Below are 20,317 nucleotides of genomic sequence, written 5' to 3' on the forward strand. Positions count from 1 at the left end.
AACAGCAGAATAACTGACCTGAGGTTCCAGTGACAGCACTGCTGTTACTCTGGGGCCGGTCCAAGTCTATCAACAGCTCATCAGAGTCATTCTCGCTACCATTAGCTTTCTCATGCTCCTTCTCACTAAGGTCAAGAGCTACAATAGGTCCTTGAATTGCCTCCTTCGAGACGTAGCAGCATGCCAGGCCTACTTCTTGCTCTAAGGCAGTCCGAGTTAAGTAGCTTGAGTCAATTAGTCGAAGGTCACAGTATTTCAACGACCTAGAAAACCCAACCCAAGAAAAAAGGAAGTTTTGTTTCCTCTGACTTTGAGGAATACTCCCTATCTTTAATTGCTTATTAAATATTCACGAACAATTTCATTAGCCAGAAAATATAAAATAATTTTAAAATATTCAGCACATAAGTTATACTCCTTGGTACTTTGCACAGACATTCACTAACCCACACAGTACGGGAGCTTTATTTTTCACAAACTGCACTTTCCAAAATTTTAAACTCTTCCCAAATAAAGTCTAACATACACTTTTTTTGGTGAAAAGATAGCCAGATGTTATCAAACCACTTACCCATCCCCAATTTATCTAAACATGATAGAGAACAACCATACTGCAAGAGTCATAACAGCACCTGGGGAAAGTTTCTCCTAGAGGGTCCTTGCCAGTTAGAATAACAATGCAAGGTAGACCTTCCAAATCCTGATAGGTGCGAGGGATCCAGTCCTCCTGCTCGTTCCCTCTCCAAGCCTGTGAACAGAGAAACTTCTAGTCACATTTAAATGACACCTTATAAACCTTAACGGATTTTCTTTTTCAGTTCCTGCTTTTTCATTGCATACAGAATTTGCTTACTCAACATCCAACAGGAAAGAGATCTTAGGTACAGGCATGCATTTTTTTCTGGTAGTGAAGTGTTAGCCAAGCATTAAAGGCACAGAAAAAGGATACATAGCATGTTATTCAGTGCTGGAAACATACACCTGGTATGGTATTAGTGTGGTCTGTAAGATGAAAAATGCAGTTGATGCCTTTGATTTCAAGCTGGCACAGATAAAAGTTCTTTGAAATTAATGTAAAGCTGAAGTAAGACCTTCAAGTGGAGCATGAAAATTATTCCAAATTATTCTATATAATGAAAGATCATACGAAAGAAAAGAAAAATCCCTTTCACTAGAGGTAATCCCACAAGAAAAGACTCCTCACCTACAGTCTACCAAGGCCCAAGACCACAAAACTACCATTTTCCATGGTAGGCTGGTAGTGTCAGTTCCAAGCCCTTGCACCTTTCGGTCCCCTTGGTTCATCAGAGCTTACTGAACCTGGCTGAGCCCAGTTGTGTTCTCTGTGTTGGATGCAGCCTCCTAAAAACATTGCTCTACCTTGAGCAATCTTTCTTGCCGTGTTGTACAGTGCCCAGACTTCCAGATGCTACAGGCAGTATTTGATCAAGACTGGCATGGACACCCTACTGTTGAAAGGAAGTAAAGCTGAAAGAGACTCTCACTTAGAAAAGAAACAAGTCATTTGATCTCTACAAACACCGAAATTCTATTACAAAGCTGAAATGCAAAAATGCAGGTTCATATCCAGCCATTCCTGACAATACATTATGGGTACTGCCAGGAAAACTGACAACACAGCCTTTTAGATCACTGACCAGTCAAGACAGGAGATCAGCAGAGAAGCTCTTTCCAAATAACACAGAGACTTCACATTTCCATGCTAATCAAACATTAAAGTCTCTCCAGACAAGGAAATTAAGCCTTAATGGTTATAGAATCATCAAGTATTTGAGCTACAGCGTATCACCTTGCTGGAAAAAGTTTTTCCTTCTTTGTTATTAGTAACAGACAAAATCAATTCTGGAGAAGACTCTTATCTAGCTGAGGCACAGAATCTGCTTTGCTGAGTAATAAGCAAGCCCAACCACTCAAACTGTCCATTAAAAATAATATATATGTGTGTATATATATATAACTCTTAGCACAAATGTGCAAGACAAGAAGACACTGCTCTCTTGACAGAGCAAGACTTACACAAGCTTCGTGGAAAACACACCTTGCAAGAAGAACTCTATCTTGAATTCCCTCTTGGTTCTTTTAGTCTCAACCTGTACTCGACTTGTTCTCTCCTTACCCTTCCTCTTCCCCAGAAAGGACACGTTTTATGAGTAATCATCACCTTAGGCAGAGGAAGGGGATTGAAAAGGAGGACTCACTAGCAGATCAATGACTGAGCATGCCATTTGACCTTTTGAAAACTTCTACTGAAAAAAACCTATGATTATTTTTTTTCTTAGCTTAGGAAGAGCACAATTTGGAGTAAGATTCCCCTTTTCTGCTACGGCTCTAGTCTCTTTCCCCAGTCCTGATTTCTTTCCCCTGTTGATTCCAGCATCCTCTGTACGACATGTTCACAGAAAAAAATTATTTCTCCAACTATTTAACAACATCTGCTGGCTCAGTAAAGCAGCCTCGGCAGCAGAGAAATATTCTCTGGCTTAGCGGGGTTGGTCTGGCCTGCTTCTCTGTTTCTGCAAAAGTGCATGGCTAGAAAATGAAGTAGAGGAAGACAGACACAAAGCTGATTTTCCTTCTGCTAGCCTAAAGACTTAAAAAGAAGTCTGAGTACCTTGGGCTTTGAGCTGTAAACTTGCATACAGAAGATGTATTTCTTGACCATCTTACTCAGAAGGGGCAGAGAGCTGTAGCCCCCTGGGTTCCTCACTTCTGAATGCCTCCCAAATGGTTCGATCCTTGTTACAATTATAGGGTATGCCATGACAGCGTGTCTGGTCAACAAAATAGTTATTTAAATTATTTTTCATCTCTTCTTTCATTCTGTACCTCTGGGTGTGCCAACCGCCTTGAAACCTGGCTTCCTGACGGAGAGGAGTGACCTGTCTGGCTGGCCAGAGGGCTTGTTCAACAGAGAGGGGAATGGTCCAGTCACCAGGACTGCAGAGACGCTTGTCCACCCTCCCTGCCCTGGCACCACACAAACTGCTAACACCCTCTTAGGAAGAGGCTAAGTCAAGTCAAACTTTTCAACTGGGGTCACTAACAGCTATAAAGTTTCCCTCCCTGTCCCTCAAAAAGGCCAGGATGAAGCCTCATCCTCCCTGCAACCAACAGCATTTATTAGTGGAACGAGCATTTTGAGCCTTAGCCCCACCAGAAAGCACTCAGTAGCTTCATATTGCTCTCACCTCCAAAAAAACAAAACAAAAAAAGGGCCTGGGCGCTCATAGTGGAAGCTTGCAGTGATCAGTTCCCCCACTTGCTCTAGTCCTCCAGCTTCAGTACCCACCTAACATCAGGAGAAAAGCCAAGCAGCACAGAGACTAAATCAAAATCAAAATTGTCTGCAATAAACTAGACTCAATGGTTGCATGGCTGATGAATTTTATAATGGGAATCAGTTGCTCAAACATATCCTTATACCATTTCAGATACCCCATGTTATCCCAGGCACCAGACTAGCAGGTACAGCAGCCCAGCACAAGACTCACAGGCGACCTTCATCATTCTGAGTGCCACTGGTAAAACACACCTAAAAAGACACTACAGGGTTATCTTTGGGCAACTGAATTCCTCTCCTCACTCCCTTCATACGCATGTTTCAGAGTTGAGTGGGTTTTTTCTAGTGACCCATAAGGAAAGAAACAAGTCCAGAATCCTACAGATTTGTTTACTCCAAAAAAGCATCTTCTATTGTGGCAGAGAGGGATAAGAAGAATTCTTTAGAAGTCTTTCCATTCTCTACCTGATCAAAGTCCTCTATTCAGATCAGTGGCTACATGGACATTCAGCTGCAACAGCCCTCACACTCAATCCTGATCCGCACTAAAGGCCTCACAGGCTGCTCCAGCAATGTTTAAGAGCTGCAGCCCTTTACGGCAAAGGACCATAAAGAAACCCTCACAGGACTCTCAGTCCAGAACGATTTAAGGTTGGAAATAATGCCTAGCCAAAAAAACCAGCAGGACAGAGCTGCTATCTCACATGCTGTTTTCTCTTTCCCAACCACTTCTTTCCTCTCTTCCCTCTCCTGCTGCAAACAAGGTTTGAGATGCAGAGGTGGTAGCTTCTTTAAAGGACCTTTTATCTGCTTTGGGTTGTAGGCAAACTTTTTAAGAAAGGCTCACAAAATTAATTCCTTTTCTGTGTGGCTTTGAACATACTGTATAACTCATAGCAGAAACAGAAAATGAATCTCTCAGTGAGACTTAAAGCAAGGATCAGGACAGATAACCAGAATTATTTTCAGGCTGGTACCTAAGGCAGGCAATCTGTTTCCCTTTCTTTAACGTAGTGAAGTTCATTCAGCAAGGGGATTTGGCTAGCAGAACCATGCTGTTATACGTGCAAAAGTTCAGGTTGGTGCGTACATGCTGAGCAGAAGAGGCTTTCAGCATGCAGTGGTTTGAGAAAAGAAGTCTATGACAAACAGCATACTTTACCAGTTATCAGAAGGGTAGAAGATGGATGGACAGAGCAGACAACAGATACACTAGACAGACAGATAAGTTGGTGGAAAGAATTAGTTTGTCTAAGGAGATCTGAGCTCTGCTTTCAGAGCTTCAGGGATGAACCCTATCTGGCTCGTGCTGTTACTCAACTTTAACAAGTGAGATAACAGCCGGTGTTTGAACCAGTAACAATTCAGATTTTTTCTGAGTTTCTAAATCATTTATGCTCATCAAAAGTACAATATTCTTCCATGGAGACAGATAGAGAACACGCACCATTTTCGCACAGAATAATTAACCTATAAACATGTGGGAACGCACACAAAATGTGTACAACAGTCAGATGACAATGACAGGCATACAAAGACATACTTAGTTTCTGCTAACCTTCAACCGTGTCACAAAGTGTTTGGCGACAGCAAGCTCCGAAGCAGGATTCCCGAGGAGGATCTCAAAACGATACTGCAGACCTAACTTGTCTCTTACTTCTTGTAACCTCTCCTTGGCTAGCATGGCTAGCTGCACAGATGGCACCCTAATGACGAGCATGTGGCCACAGCCATTCTTATCCTTTCCTGGAGAAGTGATAAGGTCATCCATTATGCTGAGCGTTTCAGGTGTGCTGTGATCTCTTAGTGAGGCCATGGTCGTGAGAGCCATCAGAGCTTGGGAATACTGCTGAATGAGAAGGTAGCAGCGAATCACCATGCTGTGCAGCCGGGGGTACCTTGGAGGAGATGCAGTTCTGCGTTAGCACATGCAAAATCACAGCAATGTCTGAAAATTATTAGCCTAAAACCAGGACCGTGTGGCAAAGTAGTACCCATTTTTTTCTGTAGCACTTGAAGAATGAAGCCTTTGATTTTCATGAACAATAACTTTGCACAAAATCTAACTGTGTGTTTTAAGTAAATGCATATAACAGTCCAAATGCAGAAGATAAAGAGCCAAGTCCTGGGCTCAAGTAGGTGGAATTATAAAGTTCTGTTACCTTCATTTGGGCCAGAATTTCAGCTAAAGATCTTTAACTTGATGGAGATACACATCATCTCAGATCCGGTTCACTTTAAGAGCACAGCTGTCCACAAGTTTTTTCTTCTACGAATTTGGATGACCATTGCTGCTTCAACTGGTTTGTCGGAGAAGTACTTCATAATTTCACATTTCTCAACTTCTCACCACAAAATTAGACTTAATAATATGGATTCCTGGCTCTGAGCCAAATCCGAACATTCATTTCTCTTTTTAACTTACATAGCAAATGTTTCTTCTCTCTCATTGCAGCTATATGCAATGACAACAGATACGAACTCACAAAATAAAACGCTAAAAAAAAAAATATTACTAAAACCTACTCAAGCAAAAAAGAACTCCATTCCTAGACATTCCCATGAACTCACTCACCACAATACAGAAAAAACTTAGGCTATTATGCCTTGAGTGCTAGTCTTGCGCCACAGATGTTCAAATTACTAAAACAACTCAGAGTTCCCAATTTCTCTCATCTCTTTCTTAAGTAATTTAATAGACAATATGGGATTCATTTGCATAAAGTTTTGTGTCTGTCCTTAGCCAGTAGGTACAGTAGTTCACTCTGCATACCATAAGCCAGTCATTTAAATCAATACATTTCTAAAACATTTTTTACTCCTCCTCCCACAGAAGTACCCACTGCACTTCTGCTACTAAAACAAATGGAGCCTTTCTTACAATACCAAAATGTCTCCAATGTTTTCAGGCTTGTAAACTTGTATGGCTCACCCACCCAGACAGAATAACCTGGTTTCTTGAAAACAGAGGCTACATCAATAAACTGAGATGCAAAAGCCTATCCTGGCTCCAAGGTAGAGGTTCACCTCCCATCAATTTCTAGTCTTATCCTAATCTGCTATCAGGGTAGTATTTGCACATGCACTAATCCTCCTTCATCCTTTTCCCCATCCACCTTTTAAGAACAGAAAGAAAGAAATAGTGACCACTATATCTTCCATTGGACTTGACCAAAAAGGCTATGAGAAGCCTAAATAAATGACCTACTAAGACTAACTGACCTTATTATCATTTATCACATTCATTACTTACGTATTTGTAGATAATAACGAATATTAAGGATTAATGATGTACTTAATTATGTTGTTAATTTAACACATTTCATATTGTATTTTACTTAATGAATATAGATACATTTACAATTATTACATTGAACTAAGTAAAATAGGAAAAACTAAAATAGAAAAAACTTTAACTAAATAAAATAGGAAAAAGTACTGAAGACAGAACAATCCTGTTCTAGTAAATATGAAAATACAATGAGAACTATAGCTTGAATTGTTACAAGGGATCTGTCCTGCTGATACGCAGAATAGATTAACTCCATATTGCTGGAAACGACAGCATTGCCTTCTGTAATGAGCACATTTAATTATATCATGGATATGTGGTATGAAAGTAGCTTGTTCAGGCAGCTGCAGGGTACTAATAAGCTACTTTCAGGCTCTGAGCTGCAGGAACCAAAAAACCATAGGCAACTAATGAAATAACAAAAATGATGTTTTTGAAATGACATCACTCACCTGGGCCACCACTGACAAGTCTGTTGTCAGTCTCAACAAGAGAGACACCAGAAGTGGTGAGGTATGAAACCTCTGGCACCTTCTTAGCTCAGTGAGGGCTGAGTCAAAAGAAGAGAGCAGCGCAGCTGAGCCTGGACTGCTGCTGAATGGGCCTAATCTCTTCTATAAACAAATGAAGGATATCCCCTCCTCCTTCAGCAGCACTAAATTTGTTACAAAAATAAAAATTGCACATACTTCACAGATTCCAAGATCGACGTCAAAGGTCATCGTGTCTTTGTCCCCCTATGATGGGGCTTATAAATATATCTGTATCCTTAAGATCCCAATTAAGCAGAATTCCAAGCTCCCATGTTACTGTTTACCTTTCTAAAAGTGTGTTGACCATTTTCTCAAAGGTTTCATCACATCTCAAAAGGGGACTTGTGACTCCCCATTGGAGGGATTTGCTGTATTCATTCAAACCAAAGTACAGCTTGTCTTCACTTGCTGCATCATCCTGTTCCATACAAAGATAGCAAAAACATAAGGAAAACTGGAACCAATTTTAATTTCTTTTGTCATTTAAAAAATAAGTGGAAAGTATTTTGCGAAGCAAAGTATCCTTTTCTCTTCATTCATTCTCCCTCAGTGATGCTATTTGTTTGTTTCAAGAATTGCAATAAAATGTAAATTGTTTTTTATTTATTATTTGTCTACAGCTAGGAAAGACAGACATAGGTCCTTGCAAATATTTCAGTATATCTCCTACCTGTGATTGCAGTGGGTTTCTAGAATCCTGCTAATTATTTTCTGACTCCCTATTTCTGGCTTTATATCTACTGGCAACTGTTATCTCATTTCTATTTAAAACCAAACCTGAAAACAGGAGGATTATTAATTTCCAAAATTATTCTTGATTGTTAAGATTCTACAGCTCTCTAATGGTAATCAGAAACTAATGATTTCTTTGCTGGAATGTAAATCTGCAGATGGCAATCAGAAAGGCAGAATATTTGCTGTCTCAAATTTCATGAGGCCTTTGCTGGAAGCACAGCATGGTCTCCAGTGCATTTACATCACCAGTAATCACTAGGAATGTTATTAATCACATATAGTCTCTACTTTTTTGGTGGGTTATTTTTTTAATCAAAGACTGAAAGTTGTTGATTTTTTATTTTTGGGAAACAAAAAATTGTCTAGACTATTTTAAAGAAGCTCACAACAATGGCTTTTATTAACAATCAATCAAAAAAGCAAACTTTGAATATTCATTCACTCCCTCATTTCCTCTATTCTGTTTTGGGTTTTTTTTTTTTATTTTTACAGCTGGCACTTTAAGAGACTTTACAGAAACCAACGGTCCACTCAACACAGTGAAGCCAAACTTGATATAAATATACCAAACAAGGAATAGGAGAAAAGGCTATTTTTTAAGCAGGTTTAGCCAAAACATCCTCAGAATCAGCTAGCTGAAATGATGAAAAAAGCAAATGGTGCAGAATGTCCAACAGACCTTGTTCTCTGCACAGTGATGGCACCTACTACACCATAACTTGTTAACCTAGCACACAACTTTTATTAGTTCCAGAAAAGTAATGAGCAGACTTGACAGGCTATGTGACATATATCTTAATAGTCAAAAGACAGTCTTGCCTGAATATGGAAAGCCAGCTCCAGAGCTTTATGGCATGTGTACATAGCTTTGTCTGACCAGAGCGCAGAAAGTAATTTCTCCCATTCATGACAGAAAAAGAAAAATGTGTAGTTCCTGGGCCTAGATGTCAATCCTATCTCTATCACCAGCAGCACCCTGGGGCTGTGTATCTGGAGCCTGAGAGAACAAGCTTCAGCAGAGTAGCAGCTCCCTCCTAATGTTTTCCTTCCTAACATATGCATCTGCTAGATTCTGTTATGTGTGAAGTCCACATTAAAGTTCAGAGTTAAAATTAAGAATTAAACACTTACCACAGTGTCAAATTGTATCCAATGTACCTCATTGCTAGAGCTGATCCTGGACTGCTGCGTTTGCAAGGCATGAGGAAAAGAGCTGACCTGAAGAACAAGGAGGTTGAATGCTTCAAGGACCTCCCTGCAATTAATAACTCTATCAGCCAGACCATGACTAGGCTCACCATGTGACAGGGAACTTGAAATGGCACTGCAGAAATAAGAATGCAAAGAATTGCCTTACTGACATCCTGAGATTCAATGCATTACTCTCTTCCTGAAGAAAAATCTCCAAATGATCATGGCACTGAGAATCATGGCTCAAAAACTTCTTTGAAAGGGTGAAAGATGTCAAAACCATTTGCGTGTTCTCTGTGGGTAGACTCAGGCAACAGGGGGGGGAAAACCAAATAAAGGACCAAAATCTGCTGACAGTGAGATGGTGAATTAGTGTGCCAATCTAAAAAAGCATGGGATGGAGGAAACAAAAAATAAGCCAAAACTCATGAAATCTCTCACTGAGAAACACTGTTGCATGATCTGTGGGATTAGGATATAGTAACAATTTTATAAAATCCAGTGTCTTTTCCAGCCTGAAACAACACATTTCTAAAAGACTGGGGAACCTGATAGTCTCCTCATGTCCTAATTTTCAGCTCCTGGAATTATCTTTGCCTCCAGGATATGTAGGAATTCCAAATTCAGTGTACAGCAAAGACAGTAACAAACATGTGATGGTGGCGATAAAGCAGGAAGAATGTTGCTTTTATCTATTTTCAGCTGTCCTTCAAGGAAAGTATTTTGTTTATTATAACTCTGATATTCAAATGAATCCCACAGCCTTATGCACCATGTCTAAATCACATTAAGATTTTTCTCCCCAGTTTACTCATGGAACAAGAGCAGAATAATTAGCTTTAGTTATTTACTTCTTTTTCCATAGTAAAGTTGTTATTCAGTGTGAAGAAATGTTTCTGCACATGTGTATACATGGTGTTGTGTTCAGATCTAACGCTGGCCAAATCCAACACATCTGGTTTTTAAATCCTTTTCTTATAGTTACTAGGGCATTTTTCAGATGATGCAAAGAGTTAAATGTCTGTAAGCCTTCTTATATTAAAAACAACATAATCATCAAGCATAAAAACATGAATTAAAACATGAGTGAACATGGGAGAGATTTGGGGTTGAGTAGAGAAAAAGGGACGGAATAGGAAAAAGACAAGAGGAACAAAGAAAGTTGCAAAATTCAGCCCGTTTTCCTGGACTTCAATACCACAGCACTTACTCCTACAAACAGTCTTGTTAGGGATCCCAAAATCTGAAACTAGTCTCACCTATCTTCAACTGAATCAGAATTAGCTAACAAATATCATGGGCAAGCAAAAGAGATGATTTCTGATTTTGAGGCACAAAATGCCTTAGGCCTAGAGAAAGCATTGGGTGTCTAAGATAGTACAACTTCTGAAAAACCTGACTGAAAGATACTGGAAGAGGATGGTTTTCCTTTGATAGATTGAAGCAGCTACCTTGTTAAATCCACATGGGCATTGTCATGAACCAGCACAAACAGTGTATAGGGATTCTGCTTCACTCGTCTCATAAAAACTTCAAATTTTGTTTGAATCTCATTGTCTAGCCGAACCACGTATTTCTCGGCTCTCTGATACGCCGTTCCATTGTCTTCAAGGCCCAAGTCCACAAGGACACCTGTCAGAAAGAAGAATACAACAAAAATCTTTTCCTTTGAGTGCATCCAAAAATGAAGCATCAACAGTAGGTTGCCACTTGTCTGCCAATATCACGACTTGGCCAAATCACTGATATGCCCCAGTAAGATGATTATTCGAATGCATTTTCTCTCACAATGGGGGCTGAAACGTGCTTCCTGGCTTCTGGGTGTCCTCCAAAAAGTGCCTGAACACCATTCAAAGACTTCTCACATTACCAAAAAGGAAAAAAAGAAAATCAGACCTCCACAAAAATTTCCAGAGCAGTGCTCAGTTGGCTATGCTCCATGATCCTAGGCCAAACTTGCCCACACTTAGCTAATATATTAATCCTGCTTGAGTCTGAAAAAGTTATCCTGACCTTTCCTTTGCAAAAATCAAGAATTTACATAAAATTGACTCTCACTAATAGAATACCATTTTTTTCAGGCCCTGCTTCAACGTTTGTGTCAATGCAACTACTCTCTAGCATTCTTTGTAAGGACAGTCTGCCATCGTATTTGTAAAGTAGGCATGATGGCTATCACAGTATATGGCTTCGAATGCCATTTGAATTACAGAAGTAGCAATAAGCTACTGTGAAATGTGGGTCAACTATGTATTTTCCAGGGTCTTAATGATTAAAAAAAATATTTTAAAAATTGAAGTAAAACCCATTCAATTAAAAAAATAAAATAAAAGCAAAACCCTATTAACAGATACCAGAAAACTTGTGGTTAGTGTGTAGCAGCAAATTCAGTAAATACAATGTCTGAAGAAATAAGGAATGGAACAAAAAAAGCCATAAAGTTATGTTAGAAAGGAAAAGAAACCTGTACTTCATGTAATCTATTTTACTCTTTTCATTTAACTAGTAAAATAGTACAAAGCAGAGAAAAAAACATAGAGATGTACCACAATATTGAGCAATATCAGTGTATATCTGCACAAAGTGTGGGGCTGTTTAGTTCAGAGTAGAAAATAAGAGGGGAAAAAAAGCCAACAGCTACCCAAAACCAGTCAGACACATTACACCAGAAGCTCATATTCATGTTTTTCAAATGAAAATGCAAGATATTATTAGATAAACCTGAAGGCATAAAATAAAATGTTCAGCTGATAAAAAAATCCTACACAACTATCCTAAGGACTTCATTACTCCCAGGTATCAGAGATCAAGAGCTAAAAAAGGACCAAAGATTTACACAGATAGTCCTTAGTTCTATTAGACAGTAATTTTCTCCACGGAGAAACTCTCGGGCTTTTCTGGATACATGTCAGTGACTAACAGGGTGGATAACAGAGGTTATTCTCAAGGCAGACATATTCCATAACCTGTCCACTAAAGCTTCTTGTTCCAGTTGAAGCATTTGGCACCGGCCATGGTCAGACACAGAGCCCCAGACAAGAAAAATTACCAACTGAATCAGCATGGCAGTTATTGTGTGCCAACGTGCATGTATTACTCAGGCATCTACCTACCCAACAAGAGAGCTTCCTGCACATACGTCTGTGCTAATACATATGAGAGCACATGCACAAATGTGTACTTAGAACAAATAGCACTAACAGCTTTTGGGGATAAAAGATCTGAACAGCCGCATTTGCTCATGCCCTCCCTCTCGACAGCTGAATGTTTCTTCAGATCATATGTTTCTCAGACCTGCATGTATAGGAAAGTTTCTGTAGTCGCTTCTGTGGTACAGCTTGGGCCCAGTTTATGATAAAGGAAGATATGGACAATTCATCAATGATACCAACTAATGGAGCCAATACAGGACATGCAAAATATACATTGGAGCAACTTACTTCTCCATTTGTACCAGATATGATTTAATAGCAATCAAATACTTCAGTTTGATTTCCCTCCCCTCCCTTTTACCTGATTGTCGAATCCGTTGAAGGGTCTGCTGCACCAGGACTTCCGAACGGGGAACTATAACGATGAAGTCTACTTTGCTGAAGTGGCCCAGATCCAGGGTCTGATTGCCACTGTCTGCTATAGCACAAACCTGGGACAAGAGCTTTCTGGCAACTGTAAGCTGTGGCTGGTAAATTTGGAAGGTATCAACATCCAAATCTAGAGTGTGTTTGTTTGAAAAAGAAAACAAAACACAACAAGAAACATGTTTACTTTCCCACCCCCCCAATAAACATGACTCTCCAAACAGCCTACCCTCTATTATCAGAAAAAAAAAAAAAAAAAAATCACTCAGCAGAATAAAGCTCAACACTCTGAAGAGCTGGGTCCAGATCACACATGCCAACTTTCTTTTTTTGATCAAAATGTGATAATACATCAGATGACTGCAAGTACAGCACTCCCCATTTTTTTAAACGCCCTAAGTGTTTTGAGGATTTTTTAACAGTGCAACCCAAGGAAACCTCAATGCCAACATAGTGAAATACATTCCATCAAGTGAACGAGCACAGACACACACACACACACACACATATACATACATAGATATGTCTGCATATTATGTTTTTTTCACCAGCTGAGGTTGCTGTGTTCAGGGCACAATGGGAGGAGAGCCAGCACACCTATTAATATGAGGAAACTGAGCCTGCATTGATAATCCCGCCAAAACCACTCTAACAGGACAGCAGGTCAGTTGGGAGCTCATTTGTAGCTCAGCTCGGCTCTGAAGTAGAGCCCCACTCTTAAGTCATGACTGAGATGGCTGTATGTCTATATACTGACTGATAGTAATATACGCTGTGAAGAGAAGATGAGCAATATACCTAGGCAATAAATCTCAATTATTTTGGGGGGGGGGCAATTATTTCTTTGGAGATTTCTTGACTTTTAACAAAATTTTAGTTTCAGATTTATTTGAATTTAATAAATGTCTATATAGCCCTAGCTGCAGAGGACTGCTGAGGGACTGGAGCTTTGCTCTCTCTATAGACACGTACCATTCATGTTTCCTTGAAGAAAAAGCATGTTTCTATATTTCAGTATTTCCAATAGGTAAATTCCATGCCCAACAATCCACGTTTCACTAGCCCCTGAATATTTTCAACTTGCAGATTACCAAATTAAATCCTATAATGCCATTACATTTTTTATGTCAGTTTTTCTATTACAAATTAAATTCTGATTAATGGACTGCTTATCATAAAAATTACCTAGGGTAAATTTCTTAAAAAAAAAACCAAAAAACAAACCAAAGAAAAAATCCCAAACTACTGCAAATTCAATACACAAGAACTAATGTTGCTTTTTAAAGTAATAAGCCACTTTATACAGTCGTGCAATTTACATGAAAACTGGAAGTTGTTTGGGGCGAAAACCTGGTATGTTAGTTTGATATAGACACATGTGGACTTGTGTGTGTGCACCTACCTCCCACTCAAACCTGCCTCAGTGTTCATTTCAGTAGATCTACTTTGAGAGAAAGGTCCCTCTCACTGCCTAGGAGACTTACCTCTCCTTTTTTTTTAAATTCAGGCAGATTCCCAGTAGCTTCAATCATTGTACAGCCATATTTTAAAGACAAAACTAGCTCAGAATAATCGTTTGAGAAAACATGAAAGTTTGAAAAAGCACTGCTGCACATCATTACACAATAAGAATAAAAAAATAACAGAATTAAAAGATCGTTCTCCCCTTCAAATTAATCTTGTGAGGAAGCTCAAGACTTGTCCTTCTGGGGGTGCCAGAATGAAGTACCTGGCAGTCTTCCTAATTGGATCTTCTGATCCATGTGGAAACTATAAACCATCTTGCTTTCATTCAGATCTAACACTGAGCTGATTAATTTAAGCTAACTAATGTGAATCAAGAGCATACCTTTTCTTTCATAGGGAAAAAGTGTTACTGGAGGTTGAATTTGCTTTGATACTAGACCTAAAATAATCTCAGCATTCACAGCAGCTCAATGTATCTTTTGCCATTACTGTCACATGAAAAGGAAAGTATGGTTAAAACTCTAATGAAAGGATTCCAAAATGAGAAAATTATAATTAGCATTTTTAGACAGGCAATCCTAGCTCATCTTTTGCACCCAAGTATCTCATCACATTATGCTGAATAACACACATCTCAAATAAGCAAATTATAGATTCCACTTGCCTAACACTTTCAGTCTAAGATCTTAAAACACTTTCCCTAAAAGTTTAAGCCTCAGGGCACAAGTGTGTGGTACATATTATTACCATTTTATATGTGGAAAGTGAGGGATATCAAAAGTTACGATACAGGAGGACACCTGGGGAGATCAGAACAAGAACGCAGTTTCCCTCTGCCTGAAGCCCAAGGTTACATTCCTTTTCTAGGTGCAAAAGGGCGAGATGGGTCCACACTGTCAACGTTACAAAGGAACGTCTTCTGTACTCTGCATAGTGCAGAACAGAAAATCACATATTTTAGCTTAGGAATCATAAAACATAGGGGAAAACCATTGCTGAAGGTTACTACAGAGATTTTCTGTCTGAGAGACTGCTGTATTACTACAGTCAGCTGGCAGTATTAATATTTGAAGATTGGCACACTGACTGCAGCTGTGCCCTCAGACTCTTCTGAGGCACATGCATTTTGATGTTTAACAAACTGCTCATTTATTTCACATCTTGCACGTAAAAAAAATAAATTACCTGGTTCTTGTGTAGAAACCATGGCAATTGCCTCCTGAGATGACACACACTCGCTAACATCTCCATTAAAAGGAATAATGACACTTTCCCCTCGCTGCTGTAGCATTTTCTCCAGCAGCTTGTCCAAATCATCACCTAGATAACAATGAGCAACATCAAATTATCTGGAAGCCGTTTCAGACAAATGGTGTAGAACATTACATACACACATGTTCTCACACAGCTGATGTTGAATCTGCGAAGGGGCAAGGGGCTGGAGATAGAGGAAAGAGAGGGAGGGAGAATATTTTTCTCTTTTATTTACTGATTTGCCAGTTGAATGAATTAAAAAAAAATAAAGCACAGCTGAATAATTTAATCTCTGTGCCTTTACAGCTAGAGGTGACATCAGATGCTTACACAGAAACATATGCTATAAAACAACCTCTAAACAAACCTATAAAACCTATAAAAAACCCTATAAACCTATAAAACAACCTGTGCTTGAAGGGCAAACAAGAAAAGACTCATGCACTTACAGGCGCCCTGCTGTCACGTTCAGCAGTATAAACAGTGTTAAAAATGTTTCGTCACAGGGTGAGGAGATGAGCACTCCTTTACATGCAGTGAATGGGGAGAAGGAAAGAACACCTCTCGGTATAGAGGGCAGAGCTGTATTCCTGTGCACTTTAGCTGCTGAACAGATGACACGCCAACCCTAAAGAAATGACTGTCTTGGCTAGAACTTCTGTTTCTTAGGATCACTCACCTAAAGACGTATTTTTGAAATGCGATGCCAGGAAACTAACTTTCCCTGTGATGAGCTCATAACTGATCTCTTTTAAAAATTCACTGGTGGTAAGCATGCTTTCTGCAAGTGCCCTAGATTGATATTGACCTGGAGAAGAGGGGGAAAAAGTGAGAGCGATCTTTAATACAGTGCACAATCAACACAACCTTTTCATCCTAGAGGTGTGGGGAATGCTGATCTTCAGTCATGGATCTCCACTGCCTCTACCTAGTAGACCAGGAGAGGAGTCTCAAGTCTATTTTGCTAGTGATGGAAGGATTAATTATGTCGGTTTAGCATACCCTTTGCAAGCTGTTGCCTGTGGTTTTGCAAACTTGAGTGACAAATGATATGCAAAATAAGCATTTGTACCTTAGATGAAATGGAGGATTGTGGTTAAATATGAAAAAGTAATTATCCCCAGTGTGAAAAAAGGTAAAAAATTGACATTAATGATTTATCTACCTACAAAGGGAAGATCACTAGTCAAAATTCACTTCCACCCAGACACACTCATGCACACACAAACATCACAACCAGTCACCAATGTGGAATTTGAAAGTCAACATGATAAAAAAGGATAAAAAGCATGTTCTGTTTTACAGTGGTCTGCAGAAGACTGTGGTCAATCCAGTATTGCCATGTGAAATAGCACAGCTGTTACACAAAACAGAGAAAGACAAAATGACTATTCTGTCACTAGGTCACTTCAAGATCGTTTCTAAGGTAGCCACACGAAGAATAAAGTTTCAGGCCTCTCAAGGAGTGGTGATTTCTAGCATACAGCTATTTTTCTGGATCCTCATGGGCATCAGTACTGCAAGTCTCAATGGAGCAATAGTAAACTGTGACATTGCAGTGTCACATTACAAAGGAGAATAAAAAGAACAAAAGGGATTTAAGAGCTGGAACAACTCTAGCAGATTAATTCAGCAAAATTTCATTGGTACTTGAAGCATACTGCAAATATACTCACCTAGGACTACCACGCAGAATTCATTTCCTCTTATCTTTGATGCACAAATGGCAACAACATAATCTGGTAGCTTTTGCTGATGTTTCATTTCATTGAGAGACCTCAAGGTCTCTGAGATGCCCTCTGCCAGTGAATTCTGGGTAACAACCACGTGCACGAGGTCCCGGGACACACTAGCGATTAACCTAGCAAGCCAAGGGAGTTGACCTGGTGACACAGAGATACACTGTGCGCTCATTTGCAAGGATCGCTCTCGCAGAGTGAACTCCTGCATAGCTTTCAACATGATCTGCTCAAATTCTTCCCTCAGGGGTATCTGGTCAGGACCTACATTGAAAACAAACAAACAGAAGAACAGTATCTCATATCAAAATGTTATTGAACCTGCAATAATCACATGTCTGTCTTGATCAGACAAGCTCCTTCACCATATTTTTTTGTATGTACAAAACCCATTCTCTACTCAGTGGAAATCTACCCACATGGCATATTCTTGCTTTTTCATATTATATACCTCTCTCTCCCACCATCTCCTTTTTTTTTTTTTTTTAACAATGAGGTATTCCATCTCACTCCTAGCTTTTCTACCTTCAGAAACCGGTGGGGAAAAAAAAGGAGTGGGAAAATATGTGCCTTTTGCCTGGAACAGAGGGATTAATCATGCAGCCTCTATATGTTTTTATAGCAGAAAACCCAAATGCTTATCCTTGCAGTCTGCTTGTAGCCACGCAGTATGACAGACTGTCAAGTGGTCTTCATTTTGCTTGTTCTCATCATCCATACTAGTAAACTAAGCATGGATGTAAATAAAGATATTTAACCTTTCATTTTAGTTAAAATAGATTAATTTAGCAAATCTTCAAACTTCAATGTTAAGAGGTATATGCAACTTTAGATCTACATTCCCCATTGTAAACTGTATTGCGAACTTGAATTGGAAAACAGAAATATAAGCTATCCTATCTCAGCACCATACAGTTGGCTTGCAACCCAGAAAGCCAACTGTGTCCTGGGCTGCATCAAAAGAAGGTTGAGGAGGTGATGCTGCCCCTCTGCTCTGCTCTTGTGAGACCCCACCTGGAGTACTGCGTCCAGCTCTGGGGGCCCCAGTACAGGAGAGACATGGGCTTGTTGGAACGAGTCCAGAGGAGGGCCACAAAGATGACCAAAGGGCTGGAGCACCTCTCCTATAGAGACCGACTGAGAGACTTGAGCTTCTTCAGCCTGGAGAAGACAAGGCTCTGGGGAGACCTTACAGCAGCCTTACAGTACGTGAAAGGGGCCTACAGGAAAGCTGGAGAGGGACTGTTTACAAGGGCATGGAGTGATAGGACAAGGCAGGGAGCCTTAAGCTGAAGGAGGGTCGATTTAGATTAGATATTAGGAAGAAATTCTCTGTTGTGAGGGTGGTGAGGCACTGGAACAGGTTGTCCAGAGAAGCTGTGGATGCCCCATCCCTGGAAGTGTTCAAGGCCAGGCTGGATGGGGATTTGGGCAACCTGGTCTAGTGGAGGGTGTCCCTGCCCATGGCAGAGGGGTTGGAACGAGATGGTCTTTAAAGGTCCCTTCCAACCCAAACCATTCTGTGATTCTATGATCTTTTTTTACTTCTTTATCACAGTCAGTGGAATTTATTTATCACAATGCTATGGCTCACAATTACAGCTTTAACTGTGTATAGTCTTCATAGTAGGTTTAAAATGAAAGCATCAGAAATGCACTTATTTTGTTTGCTTTGTCTTGTAATATCATTGTGAGATTGCTCAGCCAATTTCTGAAAACACAACAGCATTATCCTACAATGAATAATGTCATAATCTTACAGGAAACCTGAAAGGAATTCTCCGATATATCTTTTTTCAAGGAGCACTTTCATAAAATATTCTTATGATCTGCGATCACAGTCATCTGCAAATATATTTTGCACAAGTAGCAAGATCTGAAAAAATTATGCAAGACTATTTCATTCTTCTGTCTGCTTTTTTATCTTTGCCTTTATCTTACTCTTTTGCAATATACTGTGGAAGAAAGAATAAGTTTTAGTCCTATTTTCTCAACTGAAAAAGAGGCTCACATGAATAAACTGTTAATTTATATGTGTATTCATCTCTTCTCGTCAAAAACTTTTGAAGCTGGCTGGCCTCCAGTCATCTTTGATCTGCCTGGATTTTACAGAATGGGATGAAGGCTACAGTTCAGGGCAACTGTCACAATTCCAACAGTTTTAAGTTTGTAGCAAGATTCAAACCAGCAACATGTTTTGATGCCCATGTTCTGCAGAACGTTTTCACTTTTCTCCTCATTAGGGTCTTTCATCTTAGAGTGCTGGCGCCCATCTCCACATAAGGACAAATGCAGAAGTATTCAGCTTTGCACAGCTAAGGACAAAAGCCAAACTAAACACCTGCTAATAAGGGAACTTCCTTATTCTGAAGGCATGGCACTCACTAGACACAGCTCGGCTCAGCTCCAGAAGCTTTGCACAAAGCCTCCTCCATTTTGCAGCAAGTATAGACTTGCTGCATCCATCTAAGGTTGGATTTGCTCATGCAGTGTGGTTCACTGACTCGATAAGTTTCAATAAATAGCTTATTTTTTAACTGGAAATGCTCTATCAGCTGGTTACATGTTTCTCTGAAGGAAATATATAAGCTGCCTCTTATCAATCCAGAACTGTGTGAAGCAGCTGGTTTTAACATGCAGACTCTACAAACTTTCCAATGAAGATGAAAACCTCAAATAACAAATTTAAACCTACTGAGAGAAGGGCAACAGAAGAACATTCAGCTTGTAAAAAATAAAGAAAACCCTCTGTCAGTTCTAACATGGCATTCAATGAACTACTGAGGTAGAGAACAATAAATAAAGCGAACAGGTCACTTAGAGAATATTACAAGAGAGAAGATGGCCTCCTTCCTGTCTGTAACCGCACTGCATTGAGGGAGAAGAACGAAGTATAGGAACCCATGGGAGAAACCCATACAGAGCACATTTGCTCCCCAAATTACAGGGTTATCACCAGTTGTGCTTCTTTTGGAAAGTTCGCACATTTCATGCCATTACGTATTACAGATTCCCTAGCGGAAACCCAGTAGAGGAAAAGCAGTGTGCTCTTCACAAAAGTAATTTCACACTCCTCTATGATAAGCAGCATCTTGTCAAATACAGAAGTTAAAAGTGAGACTGCTGTGAGAAGTTTCCCAACACTATCCCACATTATTCTTTAACTTCTAAAACCTTACTGTTAACACTGCTGCTTTTTACTCTAAGGTAGGGAAAAATGTCTGGAC

General features: G+C 39.7%; 1 protein-coding gene across 12 annotated transcripts in view; it reads right to left on the reverse strand.

The window, feature by feature from the left end:
• GREB1L (GREB1 like retinoic acid receptor coactivator) overlaps nt 1–20,317 on the reverse strand; it is a 142,573-nt gene that overhangs the window by 19,223 nt on the left and 103,033 nt on the right. For all 12 annotated transcript variants that reach the window (XM_075744272.1, XM_075744274.1, XM_075744275.1 and 9 more), the window contains 10 exons: nt 17,028–17,354; nt 16,031–16,159; nt 15,283–15,417; nt 12,566–12,763; nt 10,504–10,684; nt 8,993–9,185; nt 7,411–7,544; nt 4,860–5,199; nt 633–748; nt 19–263 (listed from right to left, as the gene is read on the reverse strand). In XM_075744272.1, the coding sequence (XP_075600387.1) occupies nt 19–263; nt 633–748; nt 4,860–5,199; nt 7,411–7,544; nt 8,993–9,185; nt 10,504–10,684; nt 12,566–12,763; nt 15,283–15,417; nt 16,031–16,159; nt 17,028–17,354 (1,998 nt within the window). The remainder of the gene's footprint in view (nt 1–18; nt 264–632; nt 749–4,859; nt 5,200–7,410; nt 7,545–8,992; nt 9,186–10,503; nt 10,685–12,565; nt 12,764–15,282; nt 15,418–16,030; nt 16,160–17,027; nt 17,355–20,317) is intronic.

This window comes from Balearica regulorum, chromosome 2, assembly GCF_011004875.1.
Source record: "Balearica regulorum gibbericeps isolate bBalReg1 chromosome 2, bBalReg1.pri, whole genome shotgun sequence".
Lineage (NCBI taxonomy): Eukaryota > Metazoa > Chordata > Aves > Gruiformes > Gruidae > Balearica > Balearica regulorum.